Below are 20,499 nucleotides of genomic sequence, written 5' to 3' on the forward strand. Positions count from 1 at the left end.
TGCCCCTCCCTGAGCCTGGTTCTGCTGGAGGTTTCTTCCTGTTAAAAGGGAGTTTTTCCTTCCCACTGTAGCCAAGTGCTTGCTCACAGGGGGTCGTTTTGACCGTTGGGGTTTTACATAATTATTGTATGGCCTTGCCTTACAATATAAAGCGCCTTGGGGCGGCTGTTTGTTGTGATTTGGCGCTATATATAATTGATTGATTAGTTGTCACCCTGCTCCAACACACCTGAATCCAATGAAAGGCTCATTAAAAGCCTGCTAACGAGTCTTTCATTGGATTCAGGTGTGTTGGAGCAGGAAGACAACTAAGAGTGTCAGGAAGGTAGATCTCAAGGACCGAACTTGGGCACCTATGTTTTAGACTAATCTATCATGGTGATGTGACATTACCACTGATCACATCATCATCTGGTGAGAGAACCATATATTGCCATGATAGTCTGAAATAAATAAATATGATCTGACATGCAGTCAGCTTGGAGGTTAGCATTGTTGTCTCACAGCAAGAAGGTCATGGGATAGCTTCCCGTGTGGGTCTTTCTGTGTGGAGTTTGTGTGTTCTCCCTGCGTTTGCAGGGAGAAATACAGCTTCCTCCGACTTTCACAAAGACATGCAGGTTAGGAGAACTGAGGACTCCAAGTTGTCTGTAGGTGTGTGTGCATGAATGCGTTTGTCCATCTATGTATGGCCCTGCGACAGACTGGCATCCTGTCCAGGGTACACCCTGCCTCACGCCCTGTGCCTGCTGGCATAGGCTCACGCCCAACCCGTGACCCTTGACTGGAATAAGCAGATACAAAAAATGAATGAATGACATGCAGTATTAAGCCGTGGTCACAACCCGCCGTACTTGCACGTGCATGCAGTCTACTTGCAAAAACGTGTGCTAAATTTGGAGATCCGTACGTCGTAAGTACTGCCTCAGTACGAATTTAGGAGCATGCAGACATGCCGTAGAGGTTTTAGTGCATGCAGAACTTTCACTGCAGTCAGGCTGCGGATTCACCAGCAGTACAAATGACGCACGTTGTGAGTACTGCCTCAGTACGGATTCAAAGCAACACATTTTCATTCAATTACTATTGAATTAACCAAATCCGTACGGAGGCAGCAGGCTACTCACCACATACTATGGAATTAAATTGTAGGTATCAGATCTTGAAGATTGTGATACACATATATAAATTAGAATTAAGTTGAAATTTAAAAAGCTGGTAATCAAGTGTGCAGTGAATATATTCCTCTATCAGTGTTTCACACCTTGTGTGACTTTTCACTAACAGGCTGGACATGCTCATGCATCGCCGAAAAACACCTGCCACTCCGGTCCCGCTCATAACACACATCAAAAGAAAAGCCGACCCCACACACACACACAGATTTATTGTCAACTCTCTTTATCGTTACACTCCTAGAGACGTGTGTTGAACGTACTCGATCTTTTCACAAAAATGCAGTGGCCGTGGCATCCGCAGAAAACGTACGGCAAAAAAAAAAAAAAAAAAAAAAACGCACAGTGGGTTGTGACCGGCGCTTTAATGTTACACTACTGCAGGTGACTGATACAGACAAGCCAGGTGTGCACGTGTTGTGGGCCTGCTTATGTAAGTTTCAAGTGTTGCACTCTTTATGCAGTGGACCTTTGACATGCGTTTTGGAAGTCTAACGGCCAAACAATATCAATACACCAGCTCTGCGCATGTCCAAACCATAAAAGTGCTAATCGGAAGGCACAAGTACCAGCTGTAAAAAAGGATATCTGCGTTGGGAGGAGACAAATAGTGGCTTGTTGCTGCTTGTCAGCCAGCGTGCCACATTCCACGCTCATCCCTGACAAATGACATCAAAGACAAATACCCCTTTGACTATTTTCCAGGTACCATTTGGGTCAAAAGAATAAGATGCACATACAAATACTCATATGCGAGTAATTTTAGTATAGTGACATGAGCTATTATTTCGGGCAGATACACAAAAAACAGGATTCTTACTAACATGCTGATGTTTGTATGACCTCTTATGTTAGGGCAGTAGTCTCCAAAGTGGGGGTCACGCCCCCCACAGAGGGTGTGGAGATATTGCAGGAGGTGTGTCAAGGCAAATTCATTTGTTTGTTGCAAACAAACTGTTTATTTCTGCAGGATTTTTATGTATGCTTTGGCTGCATTGCTTTAGCGAATATTAGCAACTGGGACTTAGAGCTGCACAGTATGACCTAAAATTCATATTGCAGTATAAACTGAATCCCTTCACGGTAACGGTATATATATTGCGATATAAACATAAGTGTAAAAATTATAATGTGTTTCTGAATGGGTCCCTTAGCAAAGGCAAATTGATCAAAATAAATAAATAAAAATGACAACAAAAAAATAAAACAGATATAATGTAATTTTGAAAACATTTATTGTGCATATCTCAAAACTACTGGTACAATTTGCTGGAAGGTACATCATAACATGCAAGCCTAAATTTGACGTTTAAGTGAAAGAACTAAATAAATTTTTGGTCAGCGGCTGAAGTTTCATTTCTTGAACACTAGATGGCAGAAACGCTCTGAATATATGAAGCACTTTCAGGATGGCCACTTCCACATTTTCCCCAGTGTGTCGGCTGAAATAAATAAATAACGGCTTTGCAAATACCAGCGACAGAACAGGCATCTCGCAAACTTACATCAACAGCAGTGAGAGTCAGTCACCTCAGCTCTGAACACCCCTCTCCGCCACAGCAACCTGGTTCACACGTATGCGCACACACACAGCCGCTTCACAGAGGAGTTTTCCTGGATCGAAAAACTCCACGGCCGTTATCATAATTCGTCAGTGGAGTCCAAATCTCTACCGTTGGCCAAAATTATACTGTGTACCAGAAAAACCGGCTAAACCGCGCAAGCCTACTGGGACAATTAAAATATTTATATTTAATTTTTAAAAAATTATAGTTATAGCCTACCCTTTTGCGTACATTTTGGTGGTTTTGATCAGTTTCTGGGCAGAAACCATCAGTTGTATCTGGCAAGACTGATGGAAAGAGAATATGGAAATGTTTTATAGAAATCTGTTTTTAAATTTTAGATACATTATGGGTGTCACTTTTAATAATTCTACTGTAAAGGTGATTTGAAATTTCATTAGAGTTCCATCCATCCATTTTCTTCCGCTTTATCCGAAGTCGGGTCACAGGGGCAGCAGCTCAAGCAAAGCCGCCCAGACCTCCCAATCCACACACACCTCCCCCAGCTCCTCCAGGGGAACCCCAAGGCGTTCCTTAGAGTTTTGAACGCAAAATGTGTATGCGCAAATTAGAGTGTGTGTGTGGGGGGGTCAAAAATATTCTTATCCACAAAAGGGGGCCCTGCAGGGGATAGAACAGTCTATATAGGTCCATTATTTTTCATAATATACTTAGAAATAGTTTTAAATTTATTAAAATATTACTTATGATTTCCAATTATTTAATTCTTATTCTTTTATTTATTTTACTGTCTGTACTGTCTATCTTTCTGATGCGAGTCACAGTGGAGCACACAATCACGTCTACATATTTTAAATGTTGCAACAGATAGATTGTGAGCATGGTGGTGGTGGTGGGGTGGGGGGGTGACACCTAGCACCTCCCCTTGAGCATGAGATTATAATGCTGGAGTAGCAACTAACTGTCATTTGCCTGCTAAAGGAGGGGAAAGGTCACACCAGTAAAACACAGATACACATTAAATAAATAAAAAAAATAAAAGTCAGAAGAAAAACACAAAAATGATTTAAGAAGTAGAGCACTTATTGAACACTTAACAGTAAGAACAGTGACCTGATATCTCTAATGGAGTCAAGAGCTGTTTTATAATATTAACTCCGAACAATGTTCAGACCTGATTCTCTGACAGAAGATCCAGAATCTCTCCAGTCAGACGTCAGCCTTAAGCATTTTCACAGCCAATACTCACACTTGCACAGTATGTTTATATTTTTTTCAATTTTACATGAGTTTCATGATAAAAAACATAATGCACTCCAACTCATGGTAAGTCTTGAAGACAATGGCTTGCGCTAGTGCTCATTCACGCATTACACAGAACTTGTACTTGAGAGCTGGTAGGTTTAAGTCAGGTTAATGTCCAGTCCAACCGATTTGGACACTTGCATTCTCACATACTGCTCCTCTGGGTAATGTCTAAACAAGTTCAATATTGCCAAAAATGTGTCAAAGAGGCTACTGAGTTCCACAGCCCAGCAGAAGCCCTACAGCCAGGCTACTGCAATGCTGCAGGTACACCCGGTAGGTAGGATCATGTGGCCACCAAGGAAACGGTAAGCTCATCAACAATTGACAGAAGGCCCTTCCCCAGTAGTAGAATTTTTTAATTTACCAAATATACCGAATAATGATTTTAATAAAACAATTCCATGCTTAACTGCACTTGTACACATTGAGAAAAACCAACCTGGTCTCACGGCAAGTCCTGATTCAGCAGCACAAAATATACGTTAATCTACTGGTTTGTGATATGGTGACGAAAAGCGCCTCATTTTCATCACAGCAGCACGAATTCATTCTAATTCATGCCGTGATGGCTGCACGAAATTAGAAGCGGGGGGTCGGGGTGGTTACGGTTAGGGTGGGGGGAAAGAGTAAGATTAGGTTATGGTTAAGGTTAGGGTCGGGGGTAGGACTAGGGTCAGGAATAGTGAGTTAAAAAAAACCCCGTCATGAAAATTTGACTCATTTCGTCACGGGAGCACAAAAAAAAAATAAGTGAAACTGGGCTAGAAAAACACAAACACCCAAGGAAAAGTCAAGAAGACTCATTAATCCTGCTTTCCATCCTCAAGTTCAGATAGTATTTTTAAGTAACCGAAATCTGACAAGATTTTGCCAAAAACAACTTTAAGAATACAAGACTTCGGTCTTCCCCACAGAAATATAATTCTGCGAGCACCATAACGGATAATTTCTGTTGCAATGCTCACAGTGTTTCCATGTTGGTCGGTTAGTGACATTCGGGTCTTCTTTCAGGGAAAGGCTTGGATGTCCTTTCTAAAACCTGAAATTCCTCTTTGAAAGGCCCCAGGCCTTTACAGCACAGCACTGTTTTGCAAATATCTGTTAATGCATGGAGTAGTCTTCACTGCTGTTCATCCCAAAACAATCAGGCAGGCTGATACTGTGAAATGACCACAACAGACACAGTGGGATGGTGGTGTGGTATGAAATTCCAAGATCTCAGTGTCAAATATGCCTTGGTTTCATCTCCTCAGAAAACTCAACTGTCACTGAGAAAAACATTATATAACAAAATATTTTTGATGTCCGCCAATCTGCATCACCTGCAAAATCCAGTGGAGACTTCCATGCCCTAATATCTATCTGTGGTGCAAATATGGTGAGAATCCGTGAAGTAGTTTTGATGTGATCCTTCAAAAAGCCTACATAAAGTGCAATTTGATCAGAATCCAGATCTAGATCACCTCCACAATTTAATGGAGTCTTTCCATGGCCTAATATCTACCTGTGGTGAAACTTTACTCAAATCCATGGTGTAGTTTTGATGTAATCCTGCTAAAAGACAGACAGACTAATAAATAAACACTGATGATTTTATTACGTCCTTGGTGGACGTAATAATCTGAAGCCTGTTCCTGTGACCACATTTTTCTGAGCAGTTACTCATCACGCAAACACACAGTGACTGTAGGCTCTGTTCTGAAGCAGCAGCTAACGTGGTTGTTTGCTCCACAATGCACACATTTATTGTATTCAATGACTCACGTTTAATTTAACCAATTCAATCAATTAAAAAAATGCCTTGATCTGGCCATTTTTCCAAACAGTCCAAGTCTCATGGTTCTCGCTTTTGATGTGAGTTGAAGATGTCAACAAATGGCATCACAGTTGGTCGGACTCGTTATAATCAAAAACTTCACCAAATTTAGACTGTTTATGTTGTCTACACTTTATACCACCCACCTCTAGCACCAGTGTAGATGTAGTTGCAGTCATACGTTAACATCCACGTTCCAATTGGACAAACAATATGCACGTCAGGGCCCCTTCACATAATACGAATGTGGTCGAATTGCGCATAACTGTGCATGAAGCAGGAATCGTATGCAAAACGTGTAAAATCGGAGCTACCTCCAAAGCCTCGTACACCTGTCGCTACAACTATTTGCGTACACCAGCGGCTGAAAGACAGAATGTGCCCTGTGAGAGCCCATTCGATCACTCTCGCGGGAGGTGTTGGCCAAATTCCAGGTGACACAGACGAACAACTGACACTACTCGCTTGGCATGTGGCCATTCGCGCTATTAGCACAAAAACAGTCAGCAGACAATCACTTTTGAGCTGGCGGCGAAATTTGTTTACGTGTCCCCACGACTATGTGGCATGCCAGAGTGTCGGCTCTCCCCGCAACATGTATGTGTGTTTCGCGCGCTCCCTCCCCCCAACACGTGCGTGCGGTTTGTGCTCCCCCCGCAGGCATGGCGCCTCTCATCTGATGACAGAGTGACACCTTGGTCTGTGCGCTGAATGGACAGGGGGCGTGGCTGGCTGCCAACAGCTGGAGCTGTTGACAACTCTGGTCCTGGACATCACAGCTGCAGAACACATACAGTGTTTTGACAGACACACGCGTGAGTGCTTGCTGTCCTCACGTGGAAATACATAAAAACATATATTGCTTTTGCTACAGGCTAGAGAGCGCGCACACTGAGTCTGTGCCAGCTGCAATGGCCCGTCAGTTCATGTGGACGCAGCAGGCGGTCTGAATGTCACGTCAGTCTGAAAGGACACACGTGTCTTGTGAGCGGCACGCCGCAGGACTATATAACAAGCCAACAGTGCGACAAATATGCCACTTTCAGCCAAATATCAGCAAAAATATGTCGTAAGAAACACCATTTGGTCATTTATTACAGTGCATTTTCCCTTTTTTAAAAAAAAAACGCGTTCATGTCCTTGTTGATTTTTTACAGGACAGTGATGGCAGTGCAGCGGTAATGTTTCTGACTGGCAATCAGACGCCTGCCCGTCGGCTTGATATTTTTGTGGTTCGCTCATACGAGCTGTTCCGCTGTGATTCGCCCTGATTGCCGTACATGTGCAATTCAATCAATCAAAAAATGCCTTGATCTGGCCGTTTTTCCAAAGTCTCATGGTTCTCTGTGTGAAGGGGCCCTTAAGCTGGACCAAAACTAATTGATACAGGATACAGTTATTTAAGTATTTTTTAATGACTGCATATATATAATGGGAGTGCTCTCATCAGCACTGAATCCATAATTATTATACTAATAATAATATATGGTTGGGGTTAGCATTGCTTTCTGTACTGTATTGATTGCCGTCTAGCCCTACTGTAATCTTGTATTAAAAGTTCTTCTCTGTTCCATTTGTGCATGAAAACTAAGGTCTTTATAAATGATCTTTTGTCCAGGAAGGCATACAATAAATAAAGCCCAACACTGATATTTTGCCAAAAAAAAATAAATAAATAAATAAATAAATAAAAAATGACGCAGGAGCCATTTAAAAATCAATGAGAACTTCTTTACATGAGAATTGCCATTTCATTAGTTATCTCTTTAACGGCTCAAAAAAAAAAATTGAAGAGATGTGTTTGCTTGTTTTTTCAAAAGCAGGAAGGGTTAGCGGAGTCTACGTGTCATCAGTACAAAAACCTCCATGAAACGACACGCAGATGGTCAATTTTTTAGCGCTATTTTTCCACAACACAAACGATTCTCTTTTAACACAACGAAGGTGAGCGCTGACATATGACGCCTTTAACACACGATTCAGGTCTATTTTTGGAAACATGAAAGCGAAGAGTCCTATTTTACAATAGTCGCCATTGTTTTACGATAACTAAAAATGTAACACAGGCAGCAGGAAGATGAGGTTTTATAAATCCACAAACCTGCGTGCAGCGTGTCTGAACACTGGAACCGGATTCTCCTCCTCACTCAGCCGTAGCAGGTCCACAGCTGCAGCTCGCCTCGTGCAGGCCTTAGCCAATCACAGACGACTTCACGTTTTACTTTGCTTAAACGCTTGAGAAGCCTACTGCTATTGGCCAGTTATTCTAGGAAGCTACTCATTTTTCATTTCAAAGGCACGTGCAAGAAAAAAAAATTGAGAGCATATTGTTGGGCTTTAGTGTTTTCTTAAAATGCTCCTACTTTATGGAGCAGCTGTTTAAACCCTTGCATTAAGGGTCAACCAGTGTGGCTTTACTGAAACTAATTTTTACAAATGTAGGACACCGATACCCGAAAGTGATATTTGCGTGCAGTTCAAAAAATTTTGTAGAAAAGATGTCACAATTTGGAATAACACAAATTTTTAACACAAAGTCTTCGTTCAATGCCTTACAGCATAATTAATTTACAGAACCCTTCAACAATATTGTAATGAAGTTGAAGAAATTAACAAATACATTAAGAAATACAATAGATCCCTGAAGTTTTACAAAGTAAAAAAATAAGTGTACACTGACCTTCACACAGATGTGCAGGGAGCTGTTAGGAACATTATCATGAAGTTGGTCAAACAACTAAACCAGTTCACTGAACATTTTTTTTAAAGTGATTGAAATGGTTTACATGTCATTTTACAAAATCTTTACATTTTATCATGACCTGAGCACAAAATGCACACAGCTATCAGCACCATTAAGACGTTGAAAAAATAAAATGGTTCTTTGAAGTTTTATCAAGTTCAACTAACTAAAATTAATTATCAAAATGCCTATGGGCATATGTTTAATTCGCCCCTTAGATCCGCCCCTGAACCCCTACACTTAAAGCTCAAATTCTACACTACAAGTACATTTTCATTACTTCATTACCACTCCATTATAGTGGTGTAAAGAGGCAAAGTACAAAAACTGTCACTGTCCAAAGACTTGACTGTACGTCAGCATGACAGATATGTTAAGACTTATGACACAGACAGACAGGGACAAAAAGAATTAAGTGAGACTCACTAAAACCTTATTATAGGTGAACTGGCACCACGCCACAGGTGGAAACCTGTCGTAATTTTTGTGCACATACATAGTACAAAACCATGCCCTTGTTATATGGTTGTTGCTGACATGCTATGGTTCTTGAGAATTACAAGGCTTCTCCAAAGCTATGATTTCTTGCAATGTGGCCAACTTAGTTGTTAATGCACTTGGTTTCACTCCGCAACACAATGTAGTGCTGACTCCAGATCCTGGTTAGCTTTCTCAGCCTGACCATTTGTTTGAGGGTGAAAACCTAAACCTAGAGACTAAATGATGCACCCATGGCTTGACAGGAGGCTTTCCAGACTTGAGAGATGAACTGAGGACACCAGTCTGATACAACTCTACTGGGATACCATGGAGATGGAAAACATGGTTAATCATAAGGTCAGCAGTTTCTTTGGCAAAAAGAAGCTTAGGCAACGCAACAAAATGAATGGCCTTGGAAAAATGGTCAACTATGGTAAGTATAATGGTATTACAATTGGAGGGAGGTAACCCGGTGACAAAATCCAAGGCAATGTGCAACCAAGGGTGACTGGGATTAGGTGGAAGGTGAAGCAGGATAGCAGGAGGGTGATGGGAACATTTTCCCCGGGTACAAACTGTGCAAGTAGCAACAAACGCACAGGTGTCTGAGTCCATAGTGGGCCACCAGAAGTGTCTTTTGAGGAACTAGAGAGTTTGATTCATTCCAAGATGGCAGCAGAACTGTGAAGAATGAACCTACTGCAGGATCTGTGAACGGACAGAATGTGACACAACAGATGGTTAGGGTTACAGTTTCTGGATCTGGCTGATCCTGCTGAGCTTCTCTAAGAGCCCCTTCACACACAACAAGATTAAAGCCGACTGGCGCATGAAAGAGAAATCGTATGCCACCTCATACAGCAGTCGCCACAACCATTCGGGCACAGCACATGCACTCTACAGTGGCATGCCGCTCATGGTGGAAACCCATTAGAACAGTGGGCAATCTGAGGTTGCACTGCCATCATGCTCGCAGCATTCAAACGGCGTGTCAAACGCAGGTCGGACATATTGTGCCCCTGCCGAGGAGCTGAAAGAAATCATCGGCCATGTCAAACTGTGGCCAAATGGCGTGATTGAGGTAGCTTTTACACCAGCGGCCAAATGCGAGCAAATCCTGGAGGAATGGCCATTCGGCCCATTCTCAGCCGAAGTTGGGCCAATGTCCAGGTGCCACCCATGAACATCCAACATCAATCGCGGGGCAATTAGAAATGGTGGGACCATTCGCGCAGCCAGCCGGAGAGCAGAGTGCAGGCAACCACTTTCGAGCTGGCTGTGTGAATGGCCCCACATTTTCTAAGTGCCCCTCGAGTGTGCCGTTACCAAGCAACACAAATGGCATGCAGGTGCACACACACACCCCCCCCCCCCCCCACACACACACACACACCAAGATCCAACATTGTCAGGTGCGGCTGAGGTGGGTGGACTGCAATTACTGTCCACCACAGTGCGCATCTGTATGGCTGTCATGTCCAGCTGGAACACCTGACCGCTGTGTACTCGCAACAGAGCTGGAGAACACATATCGTGCCATGAACAACACAAGCAACACTCCACGCAATGCACATGTGTGGGCAGGCCATCATGCTCTCATGACATACTGATAATTATGTACAGACAAGATCACATGGGGAGCGGCCAGCAATGTCTGAGCGTGCACGGCACGGTGTGAACTTAGCCATCACCCAGCCAGCCAGGCCAATAATCCTTCCACCACATAAATTGTAGTCCACATGACAAACAGAAAGAGTGGAAAATAAATAAAATATATGATAAGGGGAAAGGCGTGATCCATGTGTGATCACTTTCAGCTGATCGCCAGCCAGCGACTCACTGTCACCTGGAACTGACAGCGGTTCACTGCACATGACGTGTTAAATTAAAAACACAGAGAACAGAGGCAGGACAAATAAATAAATACAACAACAGCTGCATATACAGGGTGAACACAAAACACTCCTTGGTTTCAAATATTTATAATATCAAAGGTGACATGAATCATCTTACAATTTTGAAGAAGAATCTTCAAAAGAGAAAAAAACTTGATACCAACCCGAGGTCTATCTCGAGTTGTTGATTTATGTACATATGTCCAGCAAGTAATTGCTCCGCTGCTGTGGGAGTGTGATGTGGTGTCACACTTTCCACATGCTCGCACTGTTCACACCTGTCCAACCGTGTGTCCCTCCCAACACCACGCGGGATTTTTCACAGATTGTCACTTCAGGTTTTTTTTAGCTGTTTTTTGGCTGGTTTCTGCTTCTTTTGGCCACTTTCGTGTTATATGTGAAGGGGCCATAAAGCTGACTCAATCTCCCAAGTTGTAGCTGTTACCACACAATTAACAGGGAGTATAGTGTCTGGACCACAGTTAGTGTACTCCACCCTGTGTTGGCATGAGCGGGCATCTGGTTTCACATTACGGGGTCAGGGTGATAGGTAAGGGTGAAATTGAACCTACTGAAAACAGGGCTCAACGGGCTTGGTGTGGGTTCAGTCACTTAGGTGATTGAGGGTAGGCAAGACTTTTTGGTCAGTCCATACCACTAATAGCACTAGTAGCTATTTACGTGAGATGTAGACAGGCATGGAATGGTCTGACAGTCAAGGACAGTAAAAGCTGGGTAGTGTAGGCAGAGGAGTCGAATATGAGTGACTCAAACAGGTGGCAAAAAACAAAACTTTTTTATGTTGTCATTATGGAGTGTTGTGAGTAGAATTTTGATGGGAAAAAATTACTTTATTTTGGAATGAGGCTGTAACATAACAAAATGTGGAAAAAGTGAAGCACTGTGAATACTTTCCAGATGCACTGTACAAAAGATGATGTATCAGAGGCATAATTCTTCTGGAGAGCTCACTACAATGTAACCTCTAACCTAATGACATGACAAGATACACAATCTTTTTTTCATATCCATTGTTTCATCAAGAATTATAAAGTGCTCTTGGAGGACTAGCCCTCAGCCTTAAGGATAGATAGATAGGATAGATAGGTAGGATAGATATAGATAGATATAGATAGGATAGATAGCTCAGTGATTTTAGACCATTTATTCTTTTTCTATACCCTCTTACTCCAACTAAGGGTCATTGGGGATGCTGGAACCTATCTGTCCTAGCATTCATAGGGTGTGAGGTGGGGTACACCCTGGACAGGACACCAATCTGTCACAGGGCCACATACGAGGTCTATTAGAAAAGTATCCGACCTTATTAATTTTTTCAAAAACCATATGGATTTGAATCACGTGTGATTACATCAGACATGCTTGAACCCTCGTGGGCATGCGAGAGTTTTTTCACGCCTGTCGGTTACGTCATTCGCCTGTGGGCAGTCTTTGAGTGAGGAGTCGTCCACCCGCTCGTCGATTTTTTTCATTGTTTAGGAATGGCTCAGAGACTGTTGCTTTGTTTGATAAATTTTTTTTCAAAACTGTAAGGCACAACTGAGTGGACACCATTCAATAAATTCAGCTGGTTTTCGGTAAAAATTTTAACGGCTGATGAGAGATTTTGGTCTGTAAGTGTCGCTTTAAGGACGGTCCACGGCGCCTGACGGCGATCTGCGCTTCGAGGCGGCAGCGTCTCGCCGTTTCAAGTTGAAAACTTCCACATTTCAGGCTCTGTTGACGCAGTAAGTCGTCAGAGAACAGAGAACTTTCAGAAGAAGTCGGCATGAGGAGTTTATTCGGACATTCCATTGTTAACGGTCATTTTGTAATGAAAGAACGTGCGGGCAGAGTCGCATGTCGGGCTGGACCCGACCGCGGGGGGTCGCGGCAGGAAAAACACCTCCGTTGGAAATCTTAACGGGCAAGTTGGAACATGCCCAAGCTGTTAAACAATTTCTCAGTTACTCACTTGTTGAAAGCCATTAAAAGCCGCCTGAATTCTACAAATGGTTTTCAACACGGAGGTGTTTTTCCTGTCGCGGCGCACACAGATTTGCCGAGTCGTCACGGAAACGACTCGGCGAATTTGCGCGTACGTCTTTCATTAAAAAAATGTCCTTAAACAGTGGAATGTCCGCATAAATTCCTCATGCCGGCCTCTTCTGAATCTTCTCTGTTCTCTCACGATGTCCTGGGTGAATTAAGCCTTAAATTAGGATGTTTTCAGCTCGAAACAGGCCGACGACAGCGCCTGGAAGCGCTGCAGGACGTCCCGCTCCGTGGGAAGTCCTTACACCGACAGAAACACCCCATAATCTCTCATCAGCCGTTAAACTTTTCACAGAAAACCAGCTTAATTTCTCGAATAGTGTCCACTCGGATATTCCTCACAGGTCCAGAAAAAATTTTGATAAAGCAACGCGCGCCGTCTCGAGCAGCGTGTGAAACAAAGGAATTCAGCCGAGAGGGCGGGACCACATCTCACTCAAGACCTGCCCACAGGGAAATGACGTCACTGACACGCGTGAAAAAACTCACGCATGCGCACGAGGGTTCAAGCATGATTGGTGTAATCGCATGTCATTCAAATCCATATAGTTAAAAAAAAAAATAAAAGGGTCGGTTTATTATCTAAGAGACCTCGTATAAACAAACAAACACAATATGCACACCTATGATCAATTTAGAGTCACCAATTCATCTGACCTGCATGTCTTTGGAAGTGAGAGGAAGACAGAGCGCCCGGAAGAAACCCAAGCAAACACGGCAAGAATATGCAAACTCTACACAGAAAGGCCCAAGCAGGAAGCAATCCCATAACCATCTTGTTGTGGGGCGACAGTACTAACCACTAAGCCACCGTACTGCCCTGTTTTAGCTCAGCATTGCAAAAGTAGCATATAGGCTAAACATAGCCTGCAACTGCTAAGAAATTAAACAGGCCAAACGGAAACCTTACCATTCCTACATGCCAAAATATATATATATATATATATATATATATATATATATATATATATATATATATATATATATATATATATATATATATATAAAAAAACAATAACACTTTTTACATACATGGAATGTGTACACTGCCAGCAAGATGGAAATCATCTGAAAATGAAGATACTGATTTTTCAAGAGTTATTTATTACCATGAGAACATGTGATTACAAAAAGTCTGCTGACCATAGCTGTGGAATTTCAGCCAGCTCTGCTGTGCACGTTTAGTTCGGTTCAAACAAAATCAGTCAAAATCAATCTTGGTATCAAAGACAACATGGTTCAAACTGCATTACTTTATTCTTAAATATGAACGATAATAATAATGATGAATATATTACATGTTTAACATAGCAGAATCTGGTTAATGTGCACTGTTGATGATCAAAAAGAGATTTATTACATATTTCAAGCAAACCAGTATATTCGGTAATTTTTTCAAAACACTGTGTTGATCCCTGCAGCAACCACTGGCTGCTCACCCCACCTCGCAGACAAACGTGAGAGGAAAGGCGTACTGTTTTCGTGAAGCAAGTTTAACTGACTATTCAAAAAACACCTTTATTGCACTGATTCTTAATGCATGCGATCACAGGTAGATGATACAAGGTAGATGATAGAACCATGCTATAAGTGCACCTTCTGCCATATTCAGATCATAAAAATAACTGTTTGATATTTCCAATTTAGGTGATAGCTGCTGACCCTAAACTAGAGCGAAAGAAAGAAAAGAAGTGGTGTTTCTATCCACATCTGGGAGGAGGTAACATCCACAGTTTGTCACAAGTACTCCCAAACTGCTGCACCATCTGGAGCATTACTGAGCGTGCATTGCGATCACATTTGTTAAATATAAAACAACTACTGTATCATATTGTCACATGTGAGAGAACCATGAGGACTTAAGATATTTCCATGCTAACATCAGGATACATGGCTGCAGTTGCTGTTTTCAGATGTGTCTGCAGCTGCCGAACCATGTAGTCTGAAGTCTGAGTCATTTGTAACACAGTCAGTGGGGGGCCGTGTGAACTGCTGCACTTCAGGCTCAGGGTGGCGCAACAAGCCAAGGGATTGTGTTGGGGACCCTCAGAGGTCACCACAGGTCAGAGCACAATGCCTGACAACACACAGTCCAAACAGATCCGCTGCACACAGACTGGTGTCACGCATTAGCCTCGGCTGCAGTTAGACCGAAATATATTACAGTCATTTTACAGACAGACAGACAGACAGACAGACAGACAGACAGACAGATAGATAGATAGATAGATAGATAGATAGATAGATAGATAGATAGATAGATAGATAGATAGATAGATAGATAGATAGATAGATAGATAGATAGATAGATAGATAGATAGATAGATAGATAGATAGATAGATACTTGTGCAGAAGTTTTAGGTACACTTGAATATGAAAATGTAGTTATTTTTCTTAGTATGTCAAAAAATGTGATGAAAAAAAAATCAAGTGTGAATTTTTATTATATTTTATAGAACATGATACCAGTTACAAACCCCATTTTAAAATTAAGAAAATGCTACAATTTTGAAGGAAAAAAAAAGACTTCTTTGTAGGTGTACTCCCTGGTAAATGACAACACAAAGCAGTTGCTGATGATCACTCATTAATAAAATAATTGCAAAGACATGGCTTTCTTATAAATTGCAAGAGTCCATAAAAATATATAGTATTATCACATGTTTAACGGGTAAAAACAAGTGGTCAAATATTTGATTTCTTAATATTTGGTTCAAAGTATTAACAATTTAGCAGATTTTATTATTTTTTTAAAAGATTTGAAGACTTGGGACATTTTATATATATATATATATATATATATATATATATATATATATATATATATATATATATATATATATAAAATATTGAGCAACATTCAACTTGGTTAATTTAATAATTGAAAATGAAAGAGCTCCATATCGGTTCCAGTGACGAGTGCGCGCGGATATATTGTTGGCCCCCTTTATCTCAGCACTTTCTCTCTCGTGGATCAACAGTGTTCTCGTCACTATCACTTGTAAAGCAGTGATCACTTTCAGAGGAGCATATTCATTGAATATGAACCACTTCTGTCTGCGCATCAGCGTCCAGAGGATCCACGTGGTGAACGCAAAAAAAAAACAAAACAAAAAAAAAAACAGACAATAGTGCCAATATTATCATCACGTGTAAGATTATAGCAACCCATAAAATTAATATAGTAATCCTAATCAGTTTTTTTCTCTCTCTCGTGGCACCAGATGCCGAAAAAAATTATATAATTTTGGAAATTATTTATTGTGAGCACGTTATTCTGCTCTACTGAATAATAATACAAAATCAGATATAGGTGTCAAACGACACACAAACCACTTTTTACGTGGAACTACAGTATTGCCATTAAAATAGCCAATTTAATAGTTTATACGTTAAAATCCTGACGCGTCACGATTTTGGTGCACTGCCGCATGCACTAGATCAGCCCGTTAAAGACTAGTGTTTATCTCTGTTTAAAATAGAAAATACATCTATACAAAAGTGCCTTCATATTCCAAAGAACAAACACATAAAAAGTGTTAAAACTGCGCAGTGAAGTAATCGGATTTTATGCCCCCGTCCCGCTCGCTCGCGCCTTTCTCTCCATGGTGCTCCCAAAAACTCTCCAAACGCTTCAGATGTCTTGTGAGCCTTTCTTTCTCCATCTCCGCTGCTTTTTATTCTTCGACACTGCTCACTGGATCAAATATTAAAAAAAAAAAAAAAAAAGAAAGAAAGAAAGAATGCGAAACTTTCAAGATTAAAACATTCTCTGTGAAAAAAGAAAACAGTTTTGGCGCACGAGAGCGGCGCACACAATAAACCTGTTGTTAACCTTGCTGTGAAAATATGTTTGAAGAAAAAAAAAAAAAAACCAGCCGATTGTTGTATGAAATGTATTCAAGTATAAAATAATGCCCTTTGTTTGGAGGGGAAAAACTTGAGCAATGTGTGGGTACAAAAGTTCCCTGTGGCATTTACGAGCAGCCTTTGTGCAGTTTGCGCTTTGGCGTCTCCACTTGGCGCATTACCCAGACCCTTTTAAACGCGATTGTTTCTTTCTTTCTAATGACATTTACCGGATCAAAACATGTTGTTAATTCGATCAGAAAGCTTCACCCTTCATAACAATGGTAGTATAATTTCTCCCAAAGTTTGTTAAGTTGACCAAAATTAGGCAAATGAATAGGGGTCTCCAGGCTACCCATCCTGCAGGTGACGGGGAATAATGCGCGCTCACACCAGCTGCATTCTTCTTTATTTCTCCCTTTCTTTCCCAGCATTATTAAAATTTAGGCCAATGAAACTATTCATTCGACTGAATAGACATTTTCTTATAGGATAATAGGATACAAATTGAGCCTCTCCAAAGAGTCTCCAGTGGTGGGTAACCCTCGTGCGCCAGAGGCTGCTGGAGACACTGGCCTTGACGCAGACGACGCTCGTGTGCCAGGGCTAATCACACACCTGCCGAGGACTCCAACAAAATAAAGAATGTAAACAAAAAGCTTGCCATCTCTCATAAAAGATCGACGTGTCACCAAGTCGTGTGAGAAACGCCGAGAACAAACGGGGGGACTCCGTCTCCAAAAGATCTCCCCTGAACTCGGCGGAACAGCCTATTAAAGGCTTACTTAATTACTCTAATGACACTGGACAGGCCTTAAAACTCGGACCAGTTTCGGATGGAGAGTTAAGATCGCTCGCTGAGATTTGTAAACAGGCGATCGTGTGAGAAACGCGAGGGTTTTTTCCTTCTTTCTTTTTATGCCATCTTTGTTTTGAGTGCGCACAGCGCGCCCCGTCGGATCACACGATCCCAGCGCTCATTTCTTATTTCCCGCCTCGTTGTTACTATGCAAATAATATTCCAAACGTAATCACGTGTCTTTTGAACAGCCACGTGGATTAACAAAGCAGGTTTGCCCCCCTGCTAGCCCCTTGCTTTAGATTTTTACTATTTCTTTAACTGATCCTAAACGCACACATTTACCCATTGCGTGGATCTAATCCCATGGAATAATTTACACCATGAATGCCAGAGTCCCTTTGGATGATCCCTTTATAAGGAACAGCTTTCCCCTCAAAACTCAGTCTGCTTCATCTCCAGCCAGAGCAAGCGGCGCTGTTGGAGTCTCAGCTCAAGTTATTTGATTTCATAAATTCGTCGATGGCATCTAAAATGAAAGATCGGAAGGTACGCGCTTCTCTTGCGCTCTGCGCCACGACAATCAAACTTTTTTATAAGCCAGACTCCTTTAGCACTCTATAGTTAGGGTCCATTTTGTGGCATTTAAATTATTTTCCAACGAGATTTCTGTGATAATTAATCGGGCAAGTTGAAGCTGTCGGTGAATAAATCCGCTGCGCGCCATTTCCTGTGCCACAGTTCGAAAGCGCAACTTGTGCGCACTGTGAAGATAAGCCGCTTCCGCACATTGGAACCATTATTGGTGACGTTTACGGCAGTGGAAACGGATATTATGTTCTAAAATTTAAATATTATGTTAATGGTGCACATAGAAACTGTTCGGCGCGCAGATATACGTCGCGCGCTTTGCCGCCGCAGCGCATAGCGTGTGGCGCGCAGGAGCGCGTTTCCAAATCATTTTGTTGCTTTGTTGTGGTTCATTTTGGGACACATTCGAGTGTTTTTGAAAGTTTAAGTGATTGCAAGTTACATACTGTGTGCTCTCTCTCACACACACGCTGTCTCTCTCCTTTTCCAGAGGACTCCAATTTCTCATAAAGTCATTGAGAAACGCCGGCGGGATCGCATCAATCGCTGCCTACACGAACTTGGAAAAACAGTTCCCATGGCTCTGGCTAAACAGGTATTGTAATATTAAATGCATAATATCAATTAGTAATATTTGTTATATGATATAATATCAATTAGTAGTATTTATTATAGGATACTGATATATATTTGGAGGCCAGAAGAAATTAAACTGTGGTTAATCTTGGTATTAGACTTTTAAAACATGTTAATATTTCAAATATTTTGCAGAATTCTGGAAAGTTGGAGAAGGCTGAAATCCTGGAGATGACAGTTCAGTACCTGCGCGCGCTGCATTCGGCGGATTTCCCTCGTGGGAGAGAAAAAGGTGCAACAAATTTTACGCACATCACCCGCGTTGAGATGAGGACATATATCAGAAAATTATGAGTAATGTATTTTTAGATAGTGCGGATTAATGCAGATTCGACACGAAACCGTAGATTTTTAAAAATGTATTTATTTTATTTTATGTCATTCGCTCTCTGATTCATTTCAGGTGAACTTCTGGCTGAGTTCGCCAACTATTTCCACTACGGATACCACGAGTGCATGAAGAACCTGGTGCACTACCTGACCACAGAGGACCGGGCTGAAACCAAAGACATCAAGTACGCACGGATCCTCGCTTTCTTACAGTCCAAGTCCCGAGTGGTCACCGAGCCCGTATTCGGCTCCGTCGGCTCAGTTCCGGAAGTGTCCGAGTACCTGGGTCAGCTCCACTCGTCCCCGGAGCACCAAAGCCACAGTCCTGCAGAGTCCGTATACCAGCAGAGTCCGCCGACCCATTTCTCCTGGCACGGTTCGGCCCGGAGCCCGAGCATCTCGTACCCGGCGGTTCCTCTCTCCGCGCACACGCAGCAGCACGGCGGGTACTTGTCACCGGTGCAGGGACTCGATCATCACTATTTCAACTTTATTGGTCACACGCACGCAAACACGTTCAGTTTGCACAACGCGCAACATGCCATGTAAATAAATGTCTATGTTTAATTTATATCAGTGTGGGTGATGAAATGATCCGTGTATATTTTGTGAATGAAATAAATATTTCTGATTAAAATTCAGTGATGGAACCTATTTTTTCCTTTTCTAATGTGATTTAATAGGAATTTATTAAAACTTATTTCTGTGAAAAAATATACAGTGGTTAAAGTTTTCAACAAATTACGAGTGATTATTTATGTAGATTTATACATTGATGAATGTTACATGTATTCAAGAATAGCCTATAATACAGGGTGACTCCCCGAAAAACAAACAAACAAACAAACAAACAAAAACAGAACCCATAAAATTGTAATAAATCCTACAAAGTCTGTACATGTTCATTCCCCAAAGTTTCAGTTATCTTGGTTACTTTGCATAAAAGTCATGTTCTTTCAAAATTATGCTCCAAATAGTGCGATTATTGGAAAAATAGGGCTCCAGGCAAAATGTCTTTTCCTTGGTTGACCAAGACATGTTGGGGGAAACGACTGGAACAAAAAAAACCAAAAGAAATTTGCTGGAGCTGTGTAGGATTTATTACAATTTTTACGGGTTCTGTTTTTTTTTGGGGGTGGGGGGGGGGCACCCTATATAATATAATATAATATAATGCTCAAATCTTATATGACAAAAATGTAACAGACCAAAACAGTCTCAGATGAAATCCATTCAACTTTGGGAAGGATTTCCACATAATAAATATATCTATCGGTACCTAAATTCAATAAAAA

At 41.6% G+C, this 20,499-nt stretch overlaps 2 protein-coding genes across 2 annotated transcripts in view; one reads left to right on the forward strand and one right to left on the reverse strand.

Moving 5' to 3' along the window:
* The window catches only part of acsl1a (acyl-CoA synthetase long chain family member 1a), a 60,441-nt gene extending 52,423 nt beyond the window's left edge, over nt 1-8,018 (reverse strand). Inside the window, exon 1 of the mRNA XM_034188283.1 lies at nt 7,927-8,018. The gene's annotated coding sequence lies outside the window, so the exon portion shown is untranslated. The remainder of the gene's footprint in view (nt 1-7,926) is intronic.
* A 10,100-nt stretch (nt 8,019-18,118) lies between these two features.
* helt (helt bHLH transcription factor) lies at nt 18,119-19,841 on the forward strand. The gene is made up of 4 exons (XM_034188488.1): nt 18,119-18,196; nt 18,729-18,833; nt 19,010-19,106; nt 19,278-19,841. Exons 1-4 carry the CDS (start codon nt 18,170-18,172, stop codon nt 19,751-19,753), a joined length of 705 nt encoding a protein of 234 aa, XP_034044379.1. The 5' UTR covers nt 18,119-18,169; the 3' UTR covers nt 19,754-19,841.
* Nucleotides 19,842-20,499: the final 658 nt, after the last annotated feature.

Source organism: Thalassophryne amazonica, chromosome 15, assembly GCF_902500255.1.
Source record: "Thalassophryne amazonica chromosome 15, fThaAma1.1, whole genome shotgun sequence".
NCBI lineage: Eukaryota > Metazoa > Chordata > Actinopteri > Batrachoidiformes > Batrachoididae > Thalassophryne > Thalassophryne amazonica.

Coding starts and splice junctions, on each gene's coding strand:
- helt (XM_034188488.1), top strand. CDS start 18,170: ATGGCATCTAAAATGAAAGATCGGAAG. Junction 18,197..18,728: donor CTAAAATGAAAGATCGGAAG/GTACGCGCTTCT, acceptor CTCCTTTTCCAG/AGGACTCCAATTTCTCATAA. Junction 18,834..19,009: donor CCATGGCTCTGGCTAAACAG/GTATTGTAATAT, acceptor AATATTTTGCAG/AATTCTGGAAAGTTGGAGAA.